Source organism: Gallus gallus, chromosome 5 (genome assembly GCF_016699485.2).
Source record: "Gallus gallus isolate bGalGal1 chromosome 5, bGalGal1.mat.broiler.GRCg7b, whole genome shotgun sequence".
NCBI lineage: Eukaryota > Metazoa > Chordata > Aves > Galliformes > Phasianidae > Gallus > Gallus gallus.
In genome coordinates this window covers 1615663-1634741 of record NC_052536.1, presented here as the reverse complement: position 1 = coordinate 1634741, position 19079 = coordinate 1615663, and the positions used below count along the sequence as shown (strand labels likewise).

General features: G+C 44.3%; 2 protein-coding genes across 4 annotated transcripts in view; one reads left to right on the top strand and one right to left on the bottom strand.

The window, feature by feature from the left end:
• IGHMBP2 (immunoglobulin mu binding protein 2) overlaps window positions 1-1634 on the bottom strand; it is a 34746-nt gene extending 33112 nt beyond the window's left edge. The window contains exons 1-2 of the mRNA NM_001031175.3: window positions 1550-1634; window positions 501-670 (exon numbers count right to left, since the gene is read on the bottom strand). Of these exons, the coding sequence (NP_001026346.2) occupies window positions 501-670; window positions 1550-1623 (244 nt within the window). The 5' untranslated portion in view covers window positions 1624-1634. The remainder of the gene's footprint in view (window positions 1-500; window positions 671-1549) is intronic.
• A 16-nt stretch (window positions 1635-1650) lies between these two features.
• Window positions 1651-18808, top strand: MRPL21 (mitochondrial ribosomal protein L21). 3 transcript variants are annotated; one of them, NM_001199518.2, is made up of 7 exons: window positions 1656-1712; window positions 3506-3566; window positions 8022-8107; window positions 11167-11330; window positions 12878-12930; window positions 17820-17923; window positions 18573-18808. In NM_001199518.2, exons 1-7 carry the CDS (start codon window positions 1676-1678, stop codon window positions 18635-18637), a joined length of 570 nt encoding a protein of 189 aa, NP_001186447.1. In that variant the 5' UTR covers window positions 1656-1675; the 3' UTR covers window positions 18638-18808. The 3 variants fall into 3 exon arrangements, with proteins under 3 accessions (XP_015141695.1, XP_015141694.1, NP_001186447.1); XM_015286209.4 differs by lacking the exon at window positions 3506-3566 and having other exon boundaries at window positions 1651-1712; XM_015286208.4 differs by lacking the exon at window positions 17820-17923 and having other exon boundaries at window positions 1651-1712.
• The last annotated feature ends 271 nt before the right edge of the window (window positions 18809-19079 follow it).

The window sequence follows — 19079 nt, the reverse complement described above, 5'->3', positions numbered from 1 at the left end:
ATGATGTGTTTTTCTACTGTCTCTATTTCCAATAGAAATCCAGGTATTAATACACATGGTGCATACTTCACCTCCTCGTGAAAAATAACAGTACAGGGAAGGGAGGAAATTGGCAGCTCAGGAAGGAAAAGGAAAGCCCATTTTCCATTTTGAAAATGAACTGCAAGGTAAACTCCTTACCTACTCCAAGCATGAACACTGTGGCATGTACAAAGCATGCTAAGAAATCTTTAATGGTGGGAGACCATGGCTTTGTTTTTAAGGATTCTGAATGAGAAAAGCCTGCTTGTTACAATAGGCAGTATTTCCTGTTGCAACATCCATGCTAATAACAAGCTGAAAGAGAAAGAAGACCTATTTCCCTACGTTCACCCTCTAGCCACATTTTCTCACTTCCTCTTTGCATCAATCACTCAGTCTTTACAAGCGTTGCATTAGAAATACGTTAGGCAGACCACATCAGTCATCTCCTACTTTGTACAGATGGGATTATCACTTACCAGGCCCAAAACTGTTATAGGGCAGCTCGGAGTCTGAATCATATTTTCTAGGCTGAAATGTCACAAGCAGACGCCCATAGAGGCCGGTTCTCTGGTTGGCAGCTTGAAGTTTTAGTAAGCAGACGCCTCTGCGCTGCAGTTCCTTTAGGGAGACGTTTTCCTGCCATGCTCTGGAAAGCACAAACAGACATGAAAACCATTTGTTAGAATGAAATAAACCCAACGCTTCAGAAGACAAAACAGAAAAAGACAAAAAGAAAAGATAGATGATGGCAAAAGAGATGCTAGCTTGTTGATCTACGTATCTTTTTGTAGTGACGTAATTGGATTGGATTCTATAGATTTCTAACTTCAGCGATTCTATGACATATTTTTGGGAATGGGGTGAAGCCTACATAGTATGGAGAAGATGTCAGTGTTTGTTTACGTGTATTTCTTCTGTCTGGGAGCACAAAAGAAGACACTGCCCAGCTCATGAGCCAGCAGAGAATGATCCAAGTTTTCTCCTATCACACCTAAGCTCTTAAATGGAAGGTCTGCTGTTTCTCACATGAAGATTTCTGCAGATCCCCAACCAATACCCACAGAGGTACTACACAGAGAAGACAGCCTTCTACATGGGACTGAGACACAAACTGCCATTGGCAGCTCAGCATCAGCCAGAGCAATGGGGTTCACCCCACAGCCTCACTTAGGTGGATTCTTTATTTTTTGATAAATTGACAACAACAACAAAAAAAAAATTAAAGAAAATCCGCTATGTTCAACCTGTACTTACTCTTCCAATTTGTCTCACAGATTGGGCTGCGAGGAGTTTTAAGCAGTAAGACAGAGATATGTGCAGGCTACGCAGGCCAAGGGGGGCCCCAACCACCGACACAGTGAGATCAGAGCCCATAAGCGACTGAGTCTGACAGGGGCGAGATGGCCCTATAGGGGTGAAGCCCATAGCTGACAGCAGACCTCATAGGAGCGCTGCTACAGAGTTCCTACAGGGCTTTGGTCCTATCAGAGTGTGCTGCAGGGTTTCTACACGGCCCCGGCGCTACCTTCTCTCGGCGAGCTCTGCCTCCCGCTCCTCCCTCAGCAGCTCCAGCTGCCGCTCAGCCGCCTCCGCCGCCATCTTGGTTCAGCGGGCACTTCCGCTTCCGGGTCGGAGGGTGGGGGGTGCTGTCATGGCGGCGCTGGTAGCAGCCAGGCGGCGAGCGGCAGGTGAGGGATGGCCGGGTGGGAACGGCTAGCCCTTCAGCTCTGGCTTCTTGCTGCTCGCAGGACGGGCTGTGAGAAACGTGAAGGGAAACGTGCGTGAAAATGAAGGGTGGGGTTCGGCTCTGTGACTTTGTGAGGGAGCATGCTGTGGGGAGCTGTGTGTGGGTCACCTCCGTAGACGTGGGGTGAGCCGATGGGATTGGGGTTAGAGGGCCTTCAGCGCGCCTTTTGGCTGGTGGGTGAGGAGGGCTGTCTTCCTGCGAGGGAACTGTGCGTTTTAACTAAGCAAATTGCTTCAGGAAGGGTTGTTGCTGTTCCCGAGATGGTCAGCCCCTCAGCATATGTTCCTGGGTCTCTCCTCCAAAAATACTGAGTCTACACTCCAAAGTGCAACTTGAGTTACACTGTTAGTGGGCACGGTGGGGTTGGGCTGATGGTTGTACTTGTTGATAGTAGGAGTGTTTTCCAACCTGAGTGATTCTGTGATTCTGAGTTGTAGTAAGCCACTAATTCTTCCCATGTTTGTGTTATTTTCACCTATTTAGCTCCATAACTCTCCACTCCTCCTGCCTAGAAGAAAATCAATATCTGGAATGGTGGAAATCCAGACACAAAAGTGGTGAAACCAAACCTGGTGCACCTTCTCCTGCTCTTCCATTTGGTCTTCCCTGGGGGTTGTGATATCTGCTTGGAGGCCCCAGGACTCCAAGCCACGCTCCTGTGGTGTGCTTTTGGGTGAAAACTTCCCAAGACTCATTAGATTTGCCTAGAATCACCTGGTAAATGAAGTGTAAGAGCTCTTCTCCCTATTTTGGGAGTGATCCTTTTAGCAGCAGTGCTCAGTGTTGAGAGCACATGACAGTTCACCATGTGCTCCCCTGTGCCCCTTGGTTGTGTTGTTCTTTCAAGGAGGCAGGGTGCTAAGAGTATATCGCTATAGGGTGCATTCCTTATGTATCTGTTCTGTCTTGCTGGAAGTGTCACTTGAGCCAAGTGTGCTTGCAGGACAAGACCTTTCTCTTGCTCTCGTGCAGTTCTACACATAGCTGACAGTCCTTTGTCTTACTTGCTAAGTACTGGTGAGGCCTCACCTTGAGGTGTGTGTGGTTTTTGGCCCCTTGTTACAAGAAAGTCGTTGAGGTCCTGGAGTGTGTGCAGAGAAGGGCAGTGGAGCAGTGAAGGGTCTGGAGCATAAGTCTTATGGAGAGTGGCTGAGGGAGCTGGGATTGTTTTCTGTGGAGAAGAGGAGGCTTGGGGGAGACCTTATGGCTCTTTACAACTCCCTGACAGGAGGCTATGGTGAGGTAGGAGCCACAGTCTTCTCCCATATAAAAACAATAGGATGAGAACTGATGGCCTCAAGTTGCACCAGGGGAGCTTCAGATTGGATATTAGTAAAAAAAAAAAAAAAAAAAAAAATTTCTCTGGAAGAGTTGTGAAGTATTGGAACAGACTGCCCAGGGAAGTGTCATCATCCTTGGAGGTGTTCAAGAGCCATGGAGATGTCATGCCAAGGGATGTGGCTAGTGGTCATGGTGGTGATGGGTTGATAACCATCAACCCATTGATCTTGGAGGTCCTTTCCAACCTTTATGATTCTATGGTTATATACCTTCTTTTGCTTTCCTCGTGGTGGTGAAACCTGAACAAAGATTTTCTAGGCAGGAAACGATACCAAGGAGTGGATCAGCACTGTGACATTTCCTTCAGCATCGCTGTACTATTGCCTCACCCAGGAACTAAGAGTCCAACTGTTGCTGCTTGGTTTTAATACTTTCTCCCTCTCTTCTTCTTAGCTTTCTTGTTTTCATCTGTGGTTCGCCTCCAGAGCTCCCAGAGCACATCCCTACAGGAAGGGTAATGTCAAATGACTCTCTGCTTTCATTTTTGCCCCTTGAAATGCTGACCTACCGGGGGAGTGTGGGAGGGGGAATGGAGCCAGAAGCCTGTTTCTCTCTGGATGACAGACTTACCAGATCCCTTTGTCTGTTACTCCTCAATAAGTTTTAGACACTCTTCTTCCACTTTGTCACCTGTGCTAGAAGGAAACTTCAATTGACTTGTGAAGCTGAATAAAGAGATAATCAAACCTTCTGCTGAGCAAAGGGCTGCAGCTGGTTCGGTCCATAGCAAACAGCAGAGAAGCCACTCAGCTGTTGCTTGTCTTTCTAGGTGTAGGTGAGGTTTATTTCCCAGATGGATTTGCTGTTCTCTGATAAATACTGAATTTGAGCTGCAGTTTTTATAAGATGTAATTAAGTGGCCAGTCACTAGAGGACACTAATCCAGAAAACTTTAGGCTTTGTTAATTTCGGCACTTTTAGAAATACTTGCTTGTATTTTCATTTTGTTTCCTCTGCTGAGATCTACTACAGAAATACCTGTAGAGCTGCAGGCTGTGTTGCTTCTTGCTTTAACCAGAAGGGGACACTGCAGAGATAAGGAAGTCCTATGAGCAGCATTTGGGGGAAAGGACAAGATTCATTCCTGTTCCCTCTGTGCTGAGGAAGGATTCAGGGGGTAGTCCTTTCTGTGTGTGGGAACACAGTTTGGATCTCAGCCTCCATGGCACAGCACACAACAATCCCACAAAGCCTTGGTGCTAGTAATTACTTTGAGTTTCTGTTAATTTAAGCTCTTTAAGGGGCTTTTTTGGCATTATTAAGTAAACCAATCAAACACAATGTTAACGTTGCCTCCTTTCACTAGCATCTAATGTTCTTTTCCTGAATGTTTTTTCCAGTTTGTGCATCCTGAGTTACTTATGGAAAATGTGGATCTCAGCCCCCAGGAAATTCTGACCTTTCCATTGTTTTATAGATGGTATTTAGTGAGCAAAACCTCTCTCTTAAAATTTCAGAAACCAGTATCATTCTCATTGGTAATCTCAATGATAATCAACAAACTCAATGATAATCTCGTTGAGATCCAGGGTGAATCTACCTCCCTTTTACTAAATCTTTGCTTAATAAGGAACTGTGATCTGCTGCCCTTCAGCCGTGTGTCCTGCTCTGACCGAAGGCATTTGGCACCTCTCTGGATAATCTCTAAATGCAGCTGTATGGGCCCTGTGCCTTCTTTCCCTGCCTCCTGGAGGGTGCACCTCAGTTGTGATGAAAGCACGGCATGTGCAGAGTGCTGTCCTTGGTTAGAGTGGCACTTTTCTCTCCAGTGTTTCTTCGGGAACAAATCAATAGTTTTCTGTAACTGGCTCTAATGCAGAGAAGTAAACAGTTGCCTCTGGTTCTCCTTGCTGCTCCTTGTCCAGGAGATCTTGAAAAACAGCTAATTACAAGGAAGTGCTATTTGCATTTTTACTGCTTGAACTCATGCTGTGAGCTGCACGTAGCATTTTATTTTTGAATTAACACCCAGTGGCATATTAGAGCAGAGTTAATTGTTGTTCAGCTCTGATGTTTTTAGCAGGGCTCTCATGATTTAGTGCTGTCTGCACTACTGTCGATAAGAGCAGCATACACATGTAGGTACCTGCAGTACTGATTGTACAAGGCTTGAGGTAGTAAAGAGTCGGTTCAGTTTTCAGGCAGAGCTTCCCTCCCAATGACATTCCTGAGAAAAACAGAAAAACTTCACTGTAACAGGTAATGAGAACATGTTTCTGGCTGATAGGTAAATACTCCTGGCTGCTTTTGGTCTTCTGTGTCAATGCTGTCACCTTCTTGCATTCAAAACCACAGTTTATTCGCTGAAATGAAGGTGTTGCACGTTGTGACAACCATGTACCATTTTCAGTTAGTAACAGAACACCATTTAGGTGGAGCAAGTAGAGCAGTTTTCTAGTAAGATAACTTCCTGAGGCAGTTTGAGTTGATCCCGTGGTCTCTTAAAGATCCTCAAAGGGAAATGCTCAGGACTCTCCCAGGATGATCCCCAGTAAGGACAGCAGGGACTGATGACAAGTCTCAACATGGAGAGGCTCTTGTCTCAGTGATGTTGTTACAGAGTATTTTGAAAAGAAATGCTATTAAGGCAATTTTGTAACACAGCAGTGAAAGCAACCTGTTCAAGATGAAAAAGGATTTGATTGTCACCTTTTAGAAAAGTAAGTTGAGGAATGATGCTTGTGCTTGGCTGGCTGGATGCGAGATAGTGCATGCTTCTGCTCCTTTTTATGAGCCACTTGAACGAAGACAGGTGTAGGTCTAAAAGATCTCTCCTTGTCCCTCCCCAGCATGGTATAGGTTGTAGACAGACATGGTAATGACACAGAGCAAGCATTTGGGCTGAATACTTGTATTGTAACATGCTGAATTGCACCTGCGGTGAGAAGCTGTTATTACTGCCATTCAGGTTTTGCAGCTGGAAGTGACAAAGGAAGAGCAGCCTCATAACTCTCTTGTAAAGAACCCAGCTGTGGTCTTAGGACTCTCTCAAAACTATTTCACAGAGAAGAGCATTACAAGTAGAGTATAAAAGGATGTGTTAGTCATTTGTATGTAGTGCTTGAGGCTGATTTAAGAATGCTCCTTAGCCCCCTTCCTCACAGTCAAAGGCAAGTTGCTGCCTCCTGGATGCTCCCTGCTATTGGGTAATTGCAGGGCTGTGTGCTGGTACTGACGTGGGCTGAGGAATATTATGTGTTCAGTCTCTCAGGTGTAGTGGCGGTAACTTGGATCATAGAATTGTTTAAGTTGGAAGGGACCCTTAAAGGCCATCTGGTCCAACTCCCCTGCAATGAACAGGGACACAGGACAGCTAGATCACGGTGCTCGGAGCTCCATCCAGCCTGACCTTGCATGTCTTCAGGGACAGGGAATCCACCACTCTAGGCAACCTGTTCCAGTGCTTCATTACCCTTAGTGTTAAAAAGCTTTCTTCCTTACATCCAGTTTAGGTGAAAGTTTGAATCTGTTTCCACTTGTCCTGTCACAACAGACCCTGCTAAGGAGTCTGTCCCCTTCTTTCTTATAGCCTCACTTTAGATACTGAAAGGATGCTTTCAGGACTCCCTGAAGCCTTCTCTTCTCCAGACTGAACAGCTATTTCAGCCTGTCCTCACAGGAGAGGTGTTCCATAATTTTAGTCATCCTCCTCTACACAACTCCAGCAGGTCCATGTCTCTCCTACACTGAGGACTTCACATCTGGATGCAGTACTCCAGATGAGGTCTCACCAGTGCAGAGCGGAGGGGCAGGATCATCTTCCTTGCCCTGCTGGCCATGTTTCTTTTGATGTGGCCCAGCATACAGTTGGCTTTCTGGGCTTTGAGGTCACATCGCTGGCTCATGTCCAGCTGCCATCCACCAGTACCCTCAAGCTCTTTTTGTCAGGGCTATGCTACATCCTTATGTCCTCCAACTTGTGTTGATATTGACGATTGCCATGACCCAGATGCAGACCTTGCACTTGGCTTTGTTGAACCTCATGAGGTTCATCTGAACCCACTGCTCAGCCTGCCTAGGTCTCTGAATGGCATCCCATCCCTCTGGTGTGCTGACTGCACTCCACAGCTCAGTGTCATGCACAAACTTGCTGAGGGTGCACTTGATCCCATTGTTGATGAAGGTGTTAAAAAAACCAAACCAAAACAAAAAAAAAAAAAAACCACTGGTCCCAGTACTGACCAGAAGGACACTACTCGTCACAATCTCCATCCAGACTTGGAGCCATTGATCACCACTCTCTGGGTACAGTCTCACAACCAGTTCCTCTTCCATTGAACAGTCCACCCATCGAATCCATATCTTTCTGATTTGAAGAGAAGGGTGTTGTGGAGGACTGTGTCAAAGGGTATATCCCTGAAAAAGCTTAACAAGAGACTTTCATCTAAAACTTGTATGCAAGTGAGTCTTTAGGTATGTCTGCATCTACTGGAGCTTGTGACAAAATTCCAGTCAGTAAAAACAGGGTGGTGGAAAGTAGCTGGTGATCACTGGGCTTGATCTGCAGCTAGATGTGCTAGTGATGATCATCAGGGACAAGCCATAACCCAGCTTAGCTGAATTTTTTGTTGATTCTATTGGTTTCTTTGTGATCTCTTCTGTTGTTTCAACCTATTCCAAATAACATTCTGAAGTGGTAAGTGGGGGAAAAAAAAATCAATTTCCCCCATGTTATGATAGGAAGGGTGTAAAACAAACCAACCACTGAGGTGTTTATTCCATTTATTTAAAGCTTACAGCATTTCATGGTGGACCTAAATTACATTGGGTCCTGGGAGCAGTGACTGTGTTTGGCAGAGCTTTTGCAGGTTGAGCTCAGAAATGAAGCCAAATATTTGTGTTTTTTGTATCTTTTGGTGAGGTCTCTTTGTTATATGTGGATGTTCATTATCAACCTTATCATTCACAGGATTGTTGCCAAAACGTCTCTGACTTCACCCCCATGGCCTGAAGTGAAATTGCCAAATCCAGTGGAAGAAGCAAAGCACCATGCAGGTAAAGGTGTCAAGTCTCCAAGTGAAGCTTAACACTCTAGCGTTGCCGTTGGTGGCTTGATTGAGTTCATATCAGTGTCTTCAGTGATTCAGTCTTTTTGTTCTGTTCTTTTAGTGTCACCAGACTCATGCTCTGACTGCTTGTATTAGAGATTTGGATAGATTATGAGATCCCTTAGTTTGTGATGACCTGACAGGTCATACCGTTCTCCAAAGGCTCTTATCTGATGGGATATGTTGCTACCTAAAGTGTGAAGTGTTGCTTTTCAACCAGAGGGAATAACTTTTTTCTTTTAGTGGATAAAGCAAAATGCTAAAGCCAGCATAAGCAGTTGGATAGTGGGCACATCAGAGAACTGATACTTCTTAGTGAATAATACAGAATGCTAGAGCCAGCATAAGCAGTTGGACAGTGGGCACACAACAGATGTGACATAAGGCAGTGAGCAGGTGGGAGGCAACACAATGTTAGAGAATACGTGCTTGTCCCCATGTCTAGTCAGGATCACTGTATGGAGGCACTAGTCCTGTTGGAAGGGGCCCGTGGATCAGACAGGAGTCAGCCTCACAAGTCAGCATGTGAAGTGAATGTAACTGTTGAACTACCTGACACAGATTCCCCCTGGCTGGTAGAAATATAGAGAAGGCAATATGTATCTAGCCTTATCTTGTCCAGGAGGGGCTTTTTCATCTAGACCCTGCTAGAGATGGTAGAAGAGAAGCCAGCACAGGCACAGAATGTTTCTCAGATCAGTAACAAGCCCTAGTAGGTGAATTTCCCTTACAGTTTCTGTGGTGGTGGGCAGTTAGCAGTTGTCTGCTTCATGCAGGGAATGAGCTCTTGTGTTTATTAACTGGCTATCTTACTGTCTTGTTGCATTAGCTTCTAGGACATCAGTGAAAGGCATCTGAAAGGACATCTCTGAGGCCGTAGTCTGGAGAGGCCTGAGAAGTGAAGGAGGGAGGAGACCTACAAGGAAGCAGTGGAAAGAGAGAAGCAGAGCTTTGCCTGTGTTTTTGCAGATAGTTTCCCATAGCATAGCAAAAATGTGGTGGTATCTGTGTGAGTGATGTTCTTTGGAGAGAGCTTCTTCTTCCAGGTCTCTTCTCTGACTGCTTTTTTATCCTGCTTTTCATTTCCTCTGCACGTCTGGGATTGCTCAAGTGACAGATGAGTGTTCTGTCCCAGAGCATGATTTGACCCAGTAGTGAACCATAAACTGCTTCATTTGATTTGCTGACGCCCTGGGGTGAATAAGGTCCCATGTTCTTCTGACTACTTCACATGGGATCCTTGGGGTTGTTGTGATTTCTGTGCCTTGTAACCTCCTACTGTTTATGAGTTTGCATCACTATCTCCTGGCTGTGCTTATTCAAAGCAAACAGCAACTAGAGCATTTGAATTCTGCCTGATACTCTCCCGCTGTCTGTGAAAACAGACATGGATATTTTAGGAACCGTCATTCCACATGATGCTGAGATTCAAGCTGTTCTAACAGTCAGATGGTAGCATCCATTGGTGTTTCCTGTCACTAGAGATGTTTGGAAGAGCAAGCAATAACTTCAGAGTCCATGTATGTTGAGGAACACGTATCTTTTTCTGATACAAAAAGATGAAGTTGTCTGGGTAGAAAGTTGAAATTTGGTGAGGAAGTAACCCTTGTTAGAACACGACTCCAGATGGTTTTTTGGCCAAGGTCCGTGTTTTGAAATGTTGGTTTTGAGATGATGACCACAGTACTACTGAAATACTTGTATCAGCAGTTCAGAGTTGAAAGAAATTTGTTGTATCCTGTTGTGCACTGGGGTTTGTAACAAAGAGAAAGGTATGCTTTTCTGTGGACTTTTGGTAGTGGAGCAGTCTGAATCAGAGAAGAGAACGCAGAGGACTTTTCTCCTGGGATGACAATTCCAGCAACACAACTCTTAGTTTTAGTGAGAACTGCACTACTATCTTGTAAAACAATTTATCTTTTAACCTCTACCTATAATCGTTTGCTGGTTTGAAACTTGGACGCTTTCAGAGTGTTCCTGTAAGGGTTGGACTTGGTTTGGTTGTAAGTTCTTGTCTGTCCCAAATGGTTATTATACTTTGTTTACATTCCAAGAAAAGAAAAATGATTCAGCCACTTGTGAGGACAATGAAGAAAGTCTGTTTTTCCAGCTATAGCAAAGTTACTCTTTTTCTGAACAGCCTGAGACGGTGGAAAGCTGCTATTTGGCAGGGGAATAGCACTCATTAAAAAAGGACCTTTTGATGTTCTTGTAAAACTTGATTTTGGCTTCACTGCACAGGAAGTTGATTACAGAAATCTGAGTTAAGTGTGTGTGCTGCGCAGGACCTTGTCCCTGGAATTTATACTGCTCCTGGCACCTTGCTCTGGTTGCATGTGCGTATAGGAAGAGCTTTTTTGGACGTCTGTCCAGCTTTCGCTGCAGGTTCTCAGGCCAGGTTTTGTTAGCATGCTGGAATCCTTCTTCCTGTGTACTCTGCAGAACTCTTGATGTTCCTGGTTGCTTTACAAAGTATTTGGAGTCCTGGCCTTTTCATGCATTACTTGGAAATTGCGGAGAGCTCCATTCCAGATGTGTAGACAAGCACTCTCTTCTGGAACGCTTTGTATTTGAGTACAGTGCGTTTTAGGATGCCTAAGAAAGACTGAGAAATCAACTGCTTAGGATTAGCTGCACAGTATATTTATAGGTGTCTGCTTGCGTGCTTACTATGTGTAGGTTTTTACAGCAACCAGAAGGCAGAAAGGTTTGCAAAAGGGTGACTCATGCCCTGTGATGAGCAGCATTGCTCTTATCATAAATTATTAAGGTTGGAAAAGACCTTCAATATCATCTAGTCCAACTGCCTGCCTACCACCAGTATTAGCCCTTAAACCATGTTCCTAAGTACACATCTATACCCTTCTTGAACCTCTTGAGCCTCGCTTAAAGATTCCCAGAAGGTAACAGTTTAGGTGAGAGAGCAGTGTGGCTGAGTTAATTCTGATCAACTCTTCATGCTTTGTTGGGTTTTCTACTGATTTCTTCTCTGCTCTTTGCCAACAGAAGTGGTACAAAAGGTGAATGAGATGATTGCAACAGGGCAATATGGGAGGCTCTTTGCTGTGGTCCACTTTGCCAGCAAACAGTACAAAATAACCAGTGAAGACTTAATTATGATGGACAATGTGCTGCAGGCTGAATGTGGAGACCGAATCCGGATGGAAAAGGTAACATGCATTGTCCACAGTGCCTGTGACCCCCATGCTGTTTCATCTGCAAACGTTTCCTGAGGCAAAATTCATAACCAGTTTTTGAAGAGTCCTGAAGAGCTCCTGTTGGGTCTCCCGTTCTTATTTTCAGCTTTTTTTTTTTTTCTTGGTCTTAGTTTTATTCCAGTCTGAGCTGTGCTGTTATTGTTAACGTTAATGTGATTTCTGTTGAACATGGTTGGAATGAGTTGTGACAGACTCAGTTAGAAGACAGATTTCTGTTGTACTAAATTCATCCAAAAAAAAGAAAATTACAGTTGTTGTTTTTAGAGACTATAGCAAAAGAAAGACTATGTTTACCTTGAGACTGCTACACCCAAAACACTGACAGTACTCCCAGAGGAGCTGTCACTGCTCAGAACTTTCCAAGATCCTTATCATGCTGAGTGTGTTGGGTGGAGGGAGAGGGATGCTGCGTGTAGGGGAGAATTGCCAAGATGCAATTCAACATATTTATCCTTAGTCTTGGTTAACTAGCAGGAACTTGTAGAGGCTCATTAATTAAAATTTTAAATGAAAGACTCTGAAGTAGGATTTTGTTGGATTAATATTGAGTTGTTAGAGCCAAGCAAGCAGTTAAGGAGAGAAGGGCAATTCTAATTGTCCCAAAAGTCCTGAAATTGCTCTGAAAGTCCTGCTTAGAGGCAACTTTTTAGCTATGTTTTCATCTGTGTCCTACATCTTTGTGTGCAGCGGAGGAGTGACTTGCACAGAGCAGCCAGAGAGGGGAGCAGAGGTCTATATGAGCACGAAGGTTAAGAACTTGCCTAACCACCATAACCCAATGCCACCATATCCCTGTTGGAATTTCACTGAAAAATATCTTGTTAAAGGAAAAAGTAGAACAGCTAATGTCCATTTCTATGCTGCATTTAAACTGCTCCATACAGTTAGTATGGAAGGAGGAAAGCTGTGTGAAATGCTGTCTCTTCTCATGAGAACTTCACTATTATTTCACCTGCTCCTTGGGTGAGAGGGTGGTTGAAGTGCCCTGAAACGAAACGGTTTGTCTCTGTGGTGGTGAACTGACAGCAGCTATTTGTTTCTTTATTGTCCTTCTTGAGGCCTCAGGGAGGACAATGATTTAAGTGTTTCTGAGGGTATGTTGCAATTGCTATAAAACCCAATGATTTTAGGAGCTGCCACTCATTCATAACCCACGCAAAAGCATATTCTTCTTCCCTGTATTGCTTTTCGTATCTTTTACAACTGTTGGTGAACCAGAACAGGAAAGTTCAGTGTGTTCTGATCAGTGTGAAAGATACTTCTAAAGTATGTTTTAGGATAAAGTTCCCCTGGAAGTCTGTCTGTTTTATGAATCTGTTTCTTGCCTGTGAGCTGCCATTCTCCACTGGTCCTCTCTAGTAACAGTGCCAGGTTTGAAACATGTAAGAGCCCGTTTTTAAGCAGTTTGGCTCCTTTATGATGGCTACAGAATTTGGAAAATATTGCTTGTATTTCCACTGGGATGATGAACCACAGATATGTCTGATTATCTTCCATAGGTTTTGCTGGTTGGTGCTGATGATTTCACGCTTATCGGAAGACCACTCCTGGGGTAAGAGATCTCATTCAAGAATTATCCTGCAACCTGAAGAGAAACCTGGATTTATCAGTGCTATCTCTTTTCCCATTTGTATGAATGGCTTCTGAAAAAAATCAGCAATAAAACAAACTTGTCAGCTTCGGCTGGCTCTTAACTATTACCATAGTGCCAGGATAGAGCACAGTACCCATTCCTAAGGTAACTGTGGGATATTAACCCCTGTTGGCTTGGCTCTGCTTTCTGCATGCATAAGACTTGCACAAACTAGCAGTAAATCTTGTTTGCCAGCATCTTTACTCCCTAACCATAATTGCAGTGATAGCCATCTTAAAATAACTCAGAAATCCATGCCTGTCCCTTAGTGCCTTAATTTGAGTTGGTTTTTTTGTTTTTTTTTTTTAAACCTGTTTCCTTTTACCCGTGATTTAACCCAGCAGGTCTTAATCTTAAATTAAGAGTTCCAAGTTTTCCCTTCTTCCTAGTTACATGCCTCCAACAATCATGGCACCAGCTCCATCTTAGAGCTGTCAGACTTGCTATGCAAATGGGCAGAACACCTGGTTTGTCAGCATGTTCTTTACGAGAAGGAAGTGGTGTGTGGACTCATTGTTGCTGGTTCAGCTCTTAGCATTGGCTGGAAGCAAAGTCATCAGTTCTATGTAGCTTTCCCCAGAGGTTCTAGTGGTAAAGTGCAAGTCAAAATAATGTGACTTGCAAGTGCTTTAAGAATCTGGAAGCCCCGGCTGTGGTCTGGCTGCGGACTGAGCTGCATGTTTAAGCGTTGGCTTGAACTGCAGCAACTTTGGCAGAGGACAGCCAGATAAGGAGGAACTTGTAGGTCTTGATGTCTTGCAGATTCAGGTTAGAAACACCAAGTATTTTCAGATCGGTTTGGCTTCTGAATGCTTTCTACATTACCAGGGGGATGTCTGTATTCCAGAGTTACAAATAATGTGTTTGCACACTTGATAACATGACTTCTGTTGTGGGTTTTTAGTGTTTGATAGGATTATGAAGGCTGACGGCCTTTATAGCACTTCTATAAAGAGATTTGAAATGGCAGATCTTTAGGAGCCTTTGAATTATTGCCAGATATTGTTAAACTTGTTGAAGATCTTTAGGAAGTGGAAATACCATTACTAGGACTAGAAAGATAATCTTGCGGGTAATTGAATAATAGAATCATAGAATAACCCAAGTTGGAAGGGACCCATAAGGATCATTGAGTCCAACTCCTGAATGCATTCTGCAAATGGGGATGTGTCATGCCAGGCAGGTTGGGAGCACCATCCTTCACCTGGCTTTCTTAACTAGTGACACTGGAGTGCTTGTACTTGGCATGTGCCCTAAGAGCTCTAGAACAGGAAGAAAAGCAGCTGTTTGATTCCTGCAAGTGCTCTAAGTCTGCAGAAGGCACCACCAGTTGCTTGAAGCACTTGAACTTGCACATTGCTTGCGCATTGAACTCTAGTAATTTTAGCAGAGGAGGATCACTGGGAGAAGGAGGCAGAGTGGAGGGTCAGTGGAGAGATGCCATCCCCCCTCTGAGATGTAGGGAACCTTCCCAAGTTCCCCAGCTCTCTATATTCCACGTGTCCCAGGCAGTGCAGACTTCAATTTTTTTCTCATAGTTCCCAGTTGTGTCTAAACCACAAACATTTTGGAGGGGAGATAACAGCTTGGATGCGAACAAAGGCATTTCTGTTTTCCTGTTGTTTTAAAATAAACACAGCAGTGAATGCTTGCCCCAGTGTCTGTGTAAGACAGTTCATTACAGCTGCACTCCCTGTTCAGACTTGAAGACGGGTAGGAACTTGTCCTGTTTTGGGCAAATAGTCCTGTTTTAATTTTCTGTAGCAGATACCTCCCAAGATGACACTTCTCTGATGCCTTAAAACAAACAAACAACAACAACAACAAAACAGTGCAACAAAACACATCTGTGTGGCAGAGGCTATTTTGAGAACTTGGAGCTGGCTTCTACTCTGGATTCTGTTGGGTTTTGTTTTTGTTCAAGTAACTTGCTGTCTGCTCGATGGGCACAAGGGTATCAAGTGGTATGCAGTTGTACTTCGTTTAGCTGTGTAATGTAAAAATTATTGTGCATTTTGAAAGCTGTGATTAGAAGCAAGCGTAACTGTGCAGGGTTTCATTCATCTCATGATTTGATGCCCCTGAGACAAAAAGTTGTTTGTTTCTACACAGGGTACAGCTGATGGGAGTTTTTTTCCCTTTAAATGAACCCTGTTTTTCTCCTGCCACCTGACCATTTTCGCAGTGGCTTTAGTAACAATGAAGAATTGCCTGAAACTCCTCCTAGACAGCCAGGCTGGGTTCGCTTACCCTCTGCAGGGAGAGAGAGTTTGGCTGAAGTTGTTAACTCTGACAGTTATGGTCCTTTGGGGATGTAGATTGCCTGGATCACTTGCACTGCTCACTGACAAAAGCTTTCAATCCAGATTAAATTCGTGAGGTTTCAGCCTAATTTTTTTCTTACTTCCTGCTAAAATCTGATTGATAGATGTCCTTTTACATCTCTGCTTTGTTTTGCTTTCTGAGAGCAGCAGGCCTGGCTGTCCCAAACTCTGGGAAATGTGTGACCCCCCCCCCCCCTTTCTCATTTTTATGGGCATTCCAGTCATACCTAAGACATTCAATAAAGATTTCTTTTTCCTTGGGCTCTATTTTGCTGAGAACTTTTCTGCTTATATGCACTTTACCAGCAAGTTGGTTTCTGCCCTCCTTCAGCCTTCCAACCAGCAGCTCTTAGCAGTTCGTCCAACAGAGAGGAGGACTCACCGGGACCTGCTGGCCTTGAACTTTGAATTGCACTTTACCTATTTCACAACAACACCCGTAATTTGCTTGAAGGCTTGTCAGCATCTATAAGCAGTGCATGGGGGGGATGACTCTTCACAGATATGCCAGCATTTCTCCTGTTGGCTGAATGCTACCCAAGGTTTAGGGCAGAGGATGTGGTCCGACACTGAGAGCTGTATCAGGGATGGCTTGGCTGTGTTGCTTCAAACTCTGCCTATTCTGAGAGCAGCACAGAGATTTCAGTGACTGAGTTGTTTTATCTGGCCTGGCTGCTTTCCAGTTTCCCCATGTGATCATCATTAGTGAGTTTCTGACATGCCTTTACTTTCCAAGCCTCTGAGAAGTCAGTGGGAGTTTAGATTTCCTTTTGCCTTCAGTGGACAGAAATTAGACCCGGAAAGCAAAGCTCCCTAATTATAGTGGCAAAACACAGCCAGCCTCTGGAGTGCAGTTCAGCTTTTTGGTTTCTTTCCTAGCATCGCAGTGCTTGCTGTGTATTTCGGTAGTGCTGTTGGTCCTATCGTTGGGTTGAATCTGAGTAACATCTTTTAGCTGGGATGTCAGGGTCACCCAGTGGTCTGTTAAAATCTAGATTATTTTATCTCTATTTTCTTCTGAGCTAGTCAGTAAGTGTAGATGTATCAGATTTTTCCTCTGACCGTCTTTCTCTCCTCACTTAAGCATTCAATCACTGATAGATATTATACCCCAGAGGGTAAATGTTAATACGGATGCTAAATGTCTCAGAGCCTTTGGCCTCTCAGTGACCTTGCTGGAACAGTTGGCTAGATGGGCTTCTCTCCTCTGTCCCAATAAGCACAAAGTCATTTGTCAAGAAAATGCTCTTTAAATGTCTTCTAGCAGCAAAGTCAGCGTGCTAATCGGTTTTTAATGGCACTCTGCAGTGATGCTGCATGGAAGAGTGTCTCTTCCGTCTCTATCGTAGCTGTTGATTAAAAGTACACTTTCCAAAGCTCTTGTCTGAAGGTGCTTATCCTCTTGGAGAGGAGCCAGTGAGCAGACAGGTAGCTGGTCCTCCAGCACATGCTTCACATCACCCCGTGTTCTAGCTTGGGTATGTTTCTGAGTGGCAGCCAGATTTCCCAGTGCTCTTATTTTCTAACTTCAGCAGGACTTCTCCCAGTGTTCTGCAGCTTCCCTGGGTGGGTAGGAGGTGTTTACTCATGTGTATTGGTAGAGTAATGCAGAGCAATGGATTACTTTGTGACTTTAGTCATGTGCGAAGGAAGTATGGGCCATGTTCTTCTCTTCATCTCCATCCCTGGGAAAGGAGGATGTTTAGTTGCTGAGAATTTCCTTCCATGTGCAGAAGTGAGATTTAGAAACAATTTGAAACTTCGAGTGATGTCACCACCCAACCTGAACTCCCCTGTTTGAAGTGTAAGCTGTATGTGAAATCCACAGTGAGTGTGTGTCCTCTCTTCCAATTTGGGGTAAGCAAGTGGGACAGACCAAGAGGGGGAGGCAGAAGAGAGCTGTGTGGGAGAAGTGACTTGTTCCTGCTAGAAGCAGCAGCCAAATCTCTTTCTGCTGAGTTTCTGCCAGAACTTATTCAGGTAAGAAAGGTCAGAAGATTTTATTCCAGCTGTCTGGGGTGCTTTACAGAAGAAGGAAAGATTTCTGCGTTGACCAGCAGAGTACAGGAGGAGGGACTGTGGTGGGTTTGATCTGTACCGTAAGTGAAGTAGGAAGATCTTGTGAACATGACAGGAGAATTTATCTGAACTGTAATCCTACAAGCTCCTCCAGGCTTCTCTTACTGGTCCTTCCTTGGCTGTTTCTGATCTCATCCTTCACATGGCAGACAAGTACTGCCCTTCAGACTGGCATTTCACTTGGCTGTTCCACAGACAACACCTTGAGGCTTTTGCTTTTGCACCACAAAGCCAACTACCTGACAGATGTCCCTTCTTCTTCCCTGGTGACCTTGTAGTTCATGCGGATCTGGGCTTTTTATAGCAGGATGTGTTACCTCTGTCGCTTCTCCCCCTGAACCTATTCACCAACAGGCAGAGAATGTAAGTAATTAACAAGTGGTACTTTTTTCCTGTATTTTTAAGGAGAGATCTTGTCCGAGTGGAGGCTACTGTGATTGAAAAGACGGTGTCGTGGCCAAAAATCAACATGCGCTTTCGGAAAAGGCAGAATTATCTAAGGAAAAAAAGTAAGATATAAGGAGCACAAAGCTTACTTCCCTGCTGTTCTGTGACTGGGATATGGATATGCCTGAAGAAAGATGTATCAGAACACCAGTGCCTGGGGAGGGAGATGTACTCACCATACCCCCAGCACTCCTCAAGGAACAGTGCTTCTTTCCCAGCTTGCTGCCCCAGATGGTGTCCACTGTATTCAGAGCAACAGTGACTTTATTCCCTCTGTCCAGCATCCTTTGTTAGGTAGCTTCGTGAAAAACCTTTCTGGAAAAGGAAATGTTCCAGGATAGAAAACCAGCTTTATATACTGGCTATCACAGATACTGACAGGCTCTATCAGTATCCTGTGGCAGTCCTTTTGACTTCCCGTTCTCAGATATGACTGAGAGGGTGGAAAATGATGACTGTTCTTTGCAGAACAGACGCTAAAACCTTAACCAGTATGACACAGTCCCATAGGAGCTCTGCCCAGACCTCTTGCTCATGCAATACTAATGTCATGTAGCTGTCCTGCAACGTGGCTGCATCTATCAGCTCACCCCCTCCTAGACACTGTCACGCCTTGGCTTGCCTTAATGTAGCTCAGCGTTCTGACGGGTATGCAGCAGTTTGTATGCTATCATCTGATCTTTTTTTTTCCCTCTTTTCATTCTTTTTCAGTTATCACGAACCCACAGACCGTCCTCCGGATAAACACCATAGAAATTTTCCCCTGTTTGTCGTGATTGATTGGTCGGATGTCGTGTGGCTCAGGCTTATTACTGCTTTAGGCAATTACAGAAATAAAACTGCCTCAGCGTCGTAAAGTTCTGGACTTCTTGCTATTGTCTGAAGTGGAAATCTATATGTAATTTCTTTTTAAAAAGCAAAATGAAATATTTTTTTGTTAACTGTTATTTCAGCATTGATGGTGTTTACTTATTCGGAGCCTTAAACAACCCCAGCTGTGTTGCTAGCTGACAAGCTGTTTCATGCCAACATCATCTACCTTTGGCTGCACACTTCTCTGAGTGCTTTAGTTTATCTTTGTCTCAGCTGATTAAAAGTAACTGGGATTTCACTGGCTGTAGAAGAAGAGGGCCATCAACTCCCCAGTCCCACAGATGAGGCTCTGAGCCTGGAGGGCAGGACCTAAGTGTACAATTGGTCGATTTAAAGAGCCCACTA

Bases quoted from the DNA above. Each gene is read 5' to 3' on its own strand.
- MRPL21 (NM_001199518.2), top strand. From the start codon at position 1,676: ATGGCGGCGCTGGTAGCAGCCAGGCGGCGAGCGGCAG. The intron at 3,567-8,021 runs GTAATGTCAAAT...TATCATTCACAG, and splicing joins AGCACATCCCTACAGGAAGG to GATTGTTGCCAAAACGTCTC. The intron at 8,108-11,166 runs GTAAAGGTGTCA...CTTTGCCAACAG, and splicing joins AGAAGCAAAGCACCATGCAG to AAGTGGTACAAAAGGTGAAT.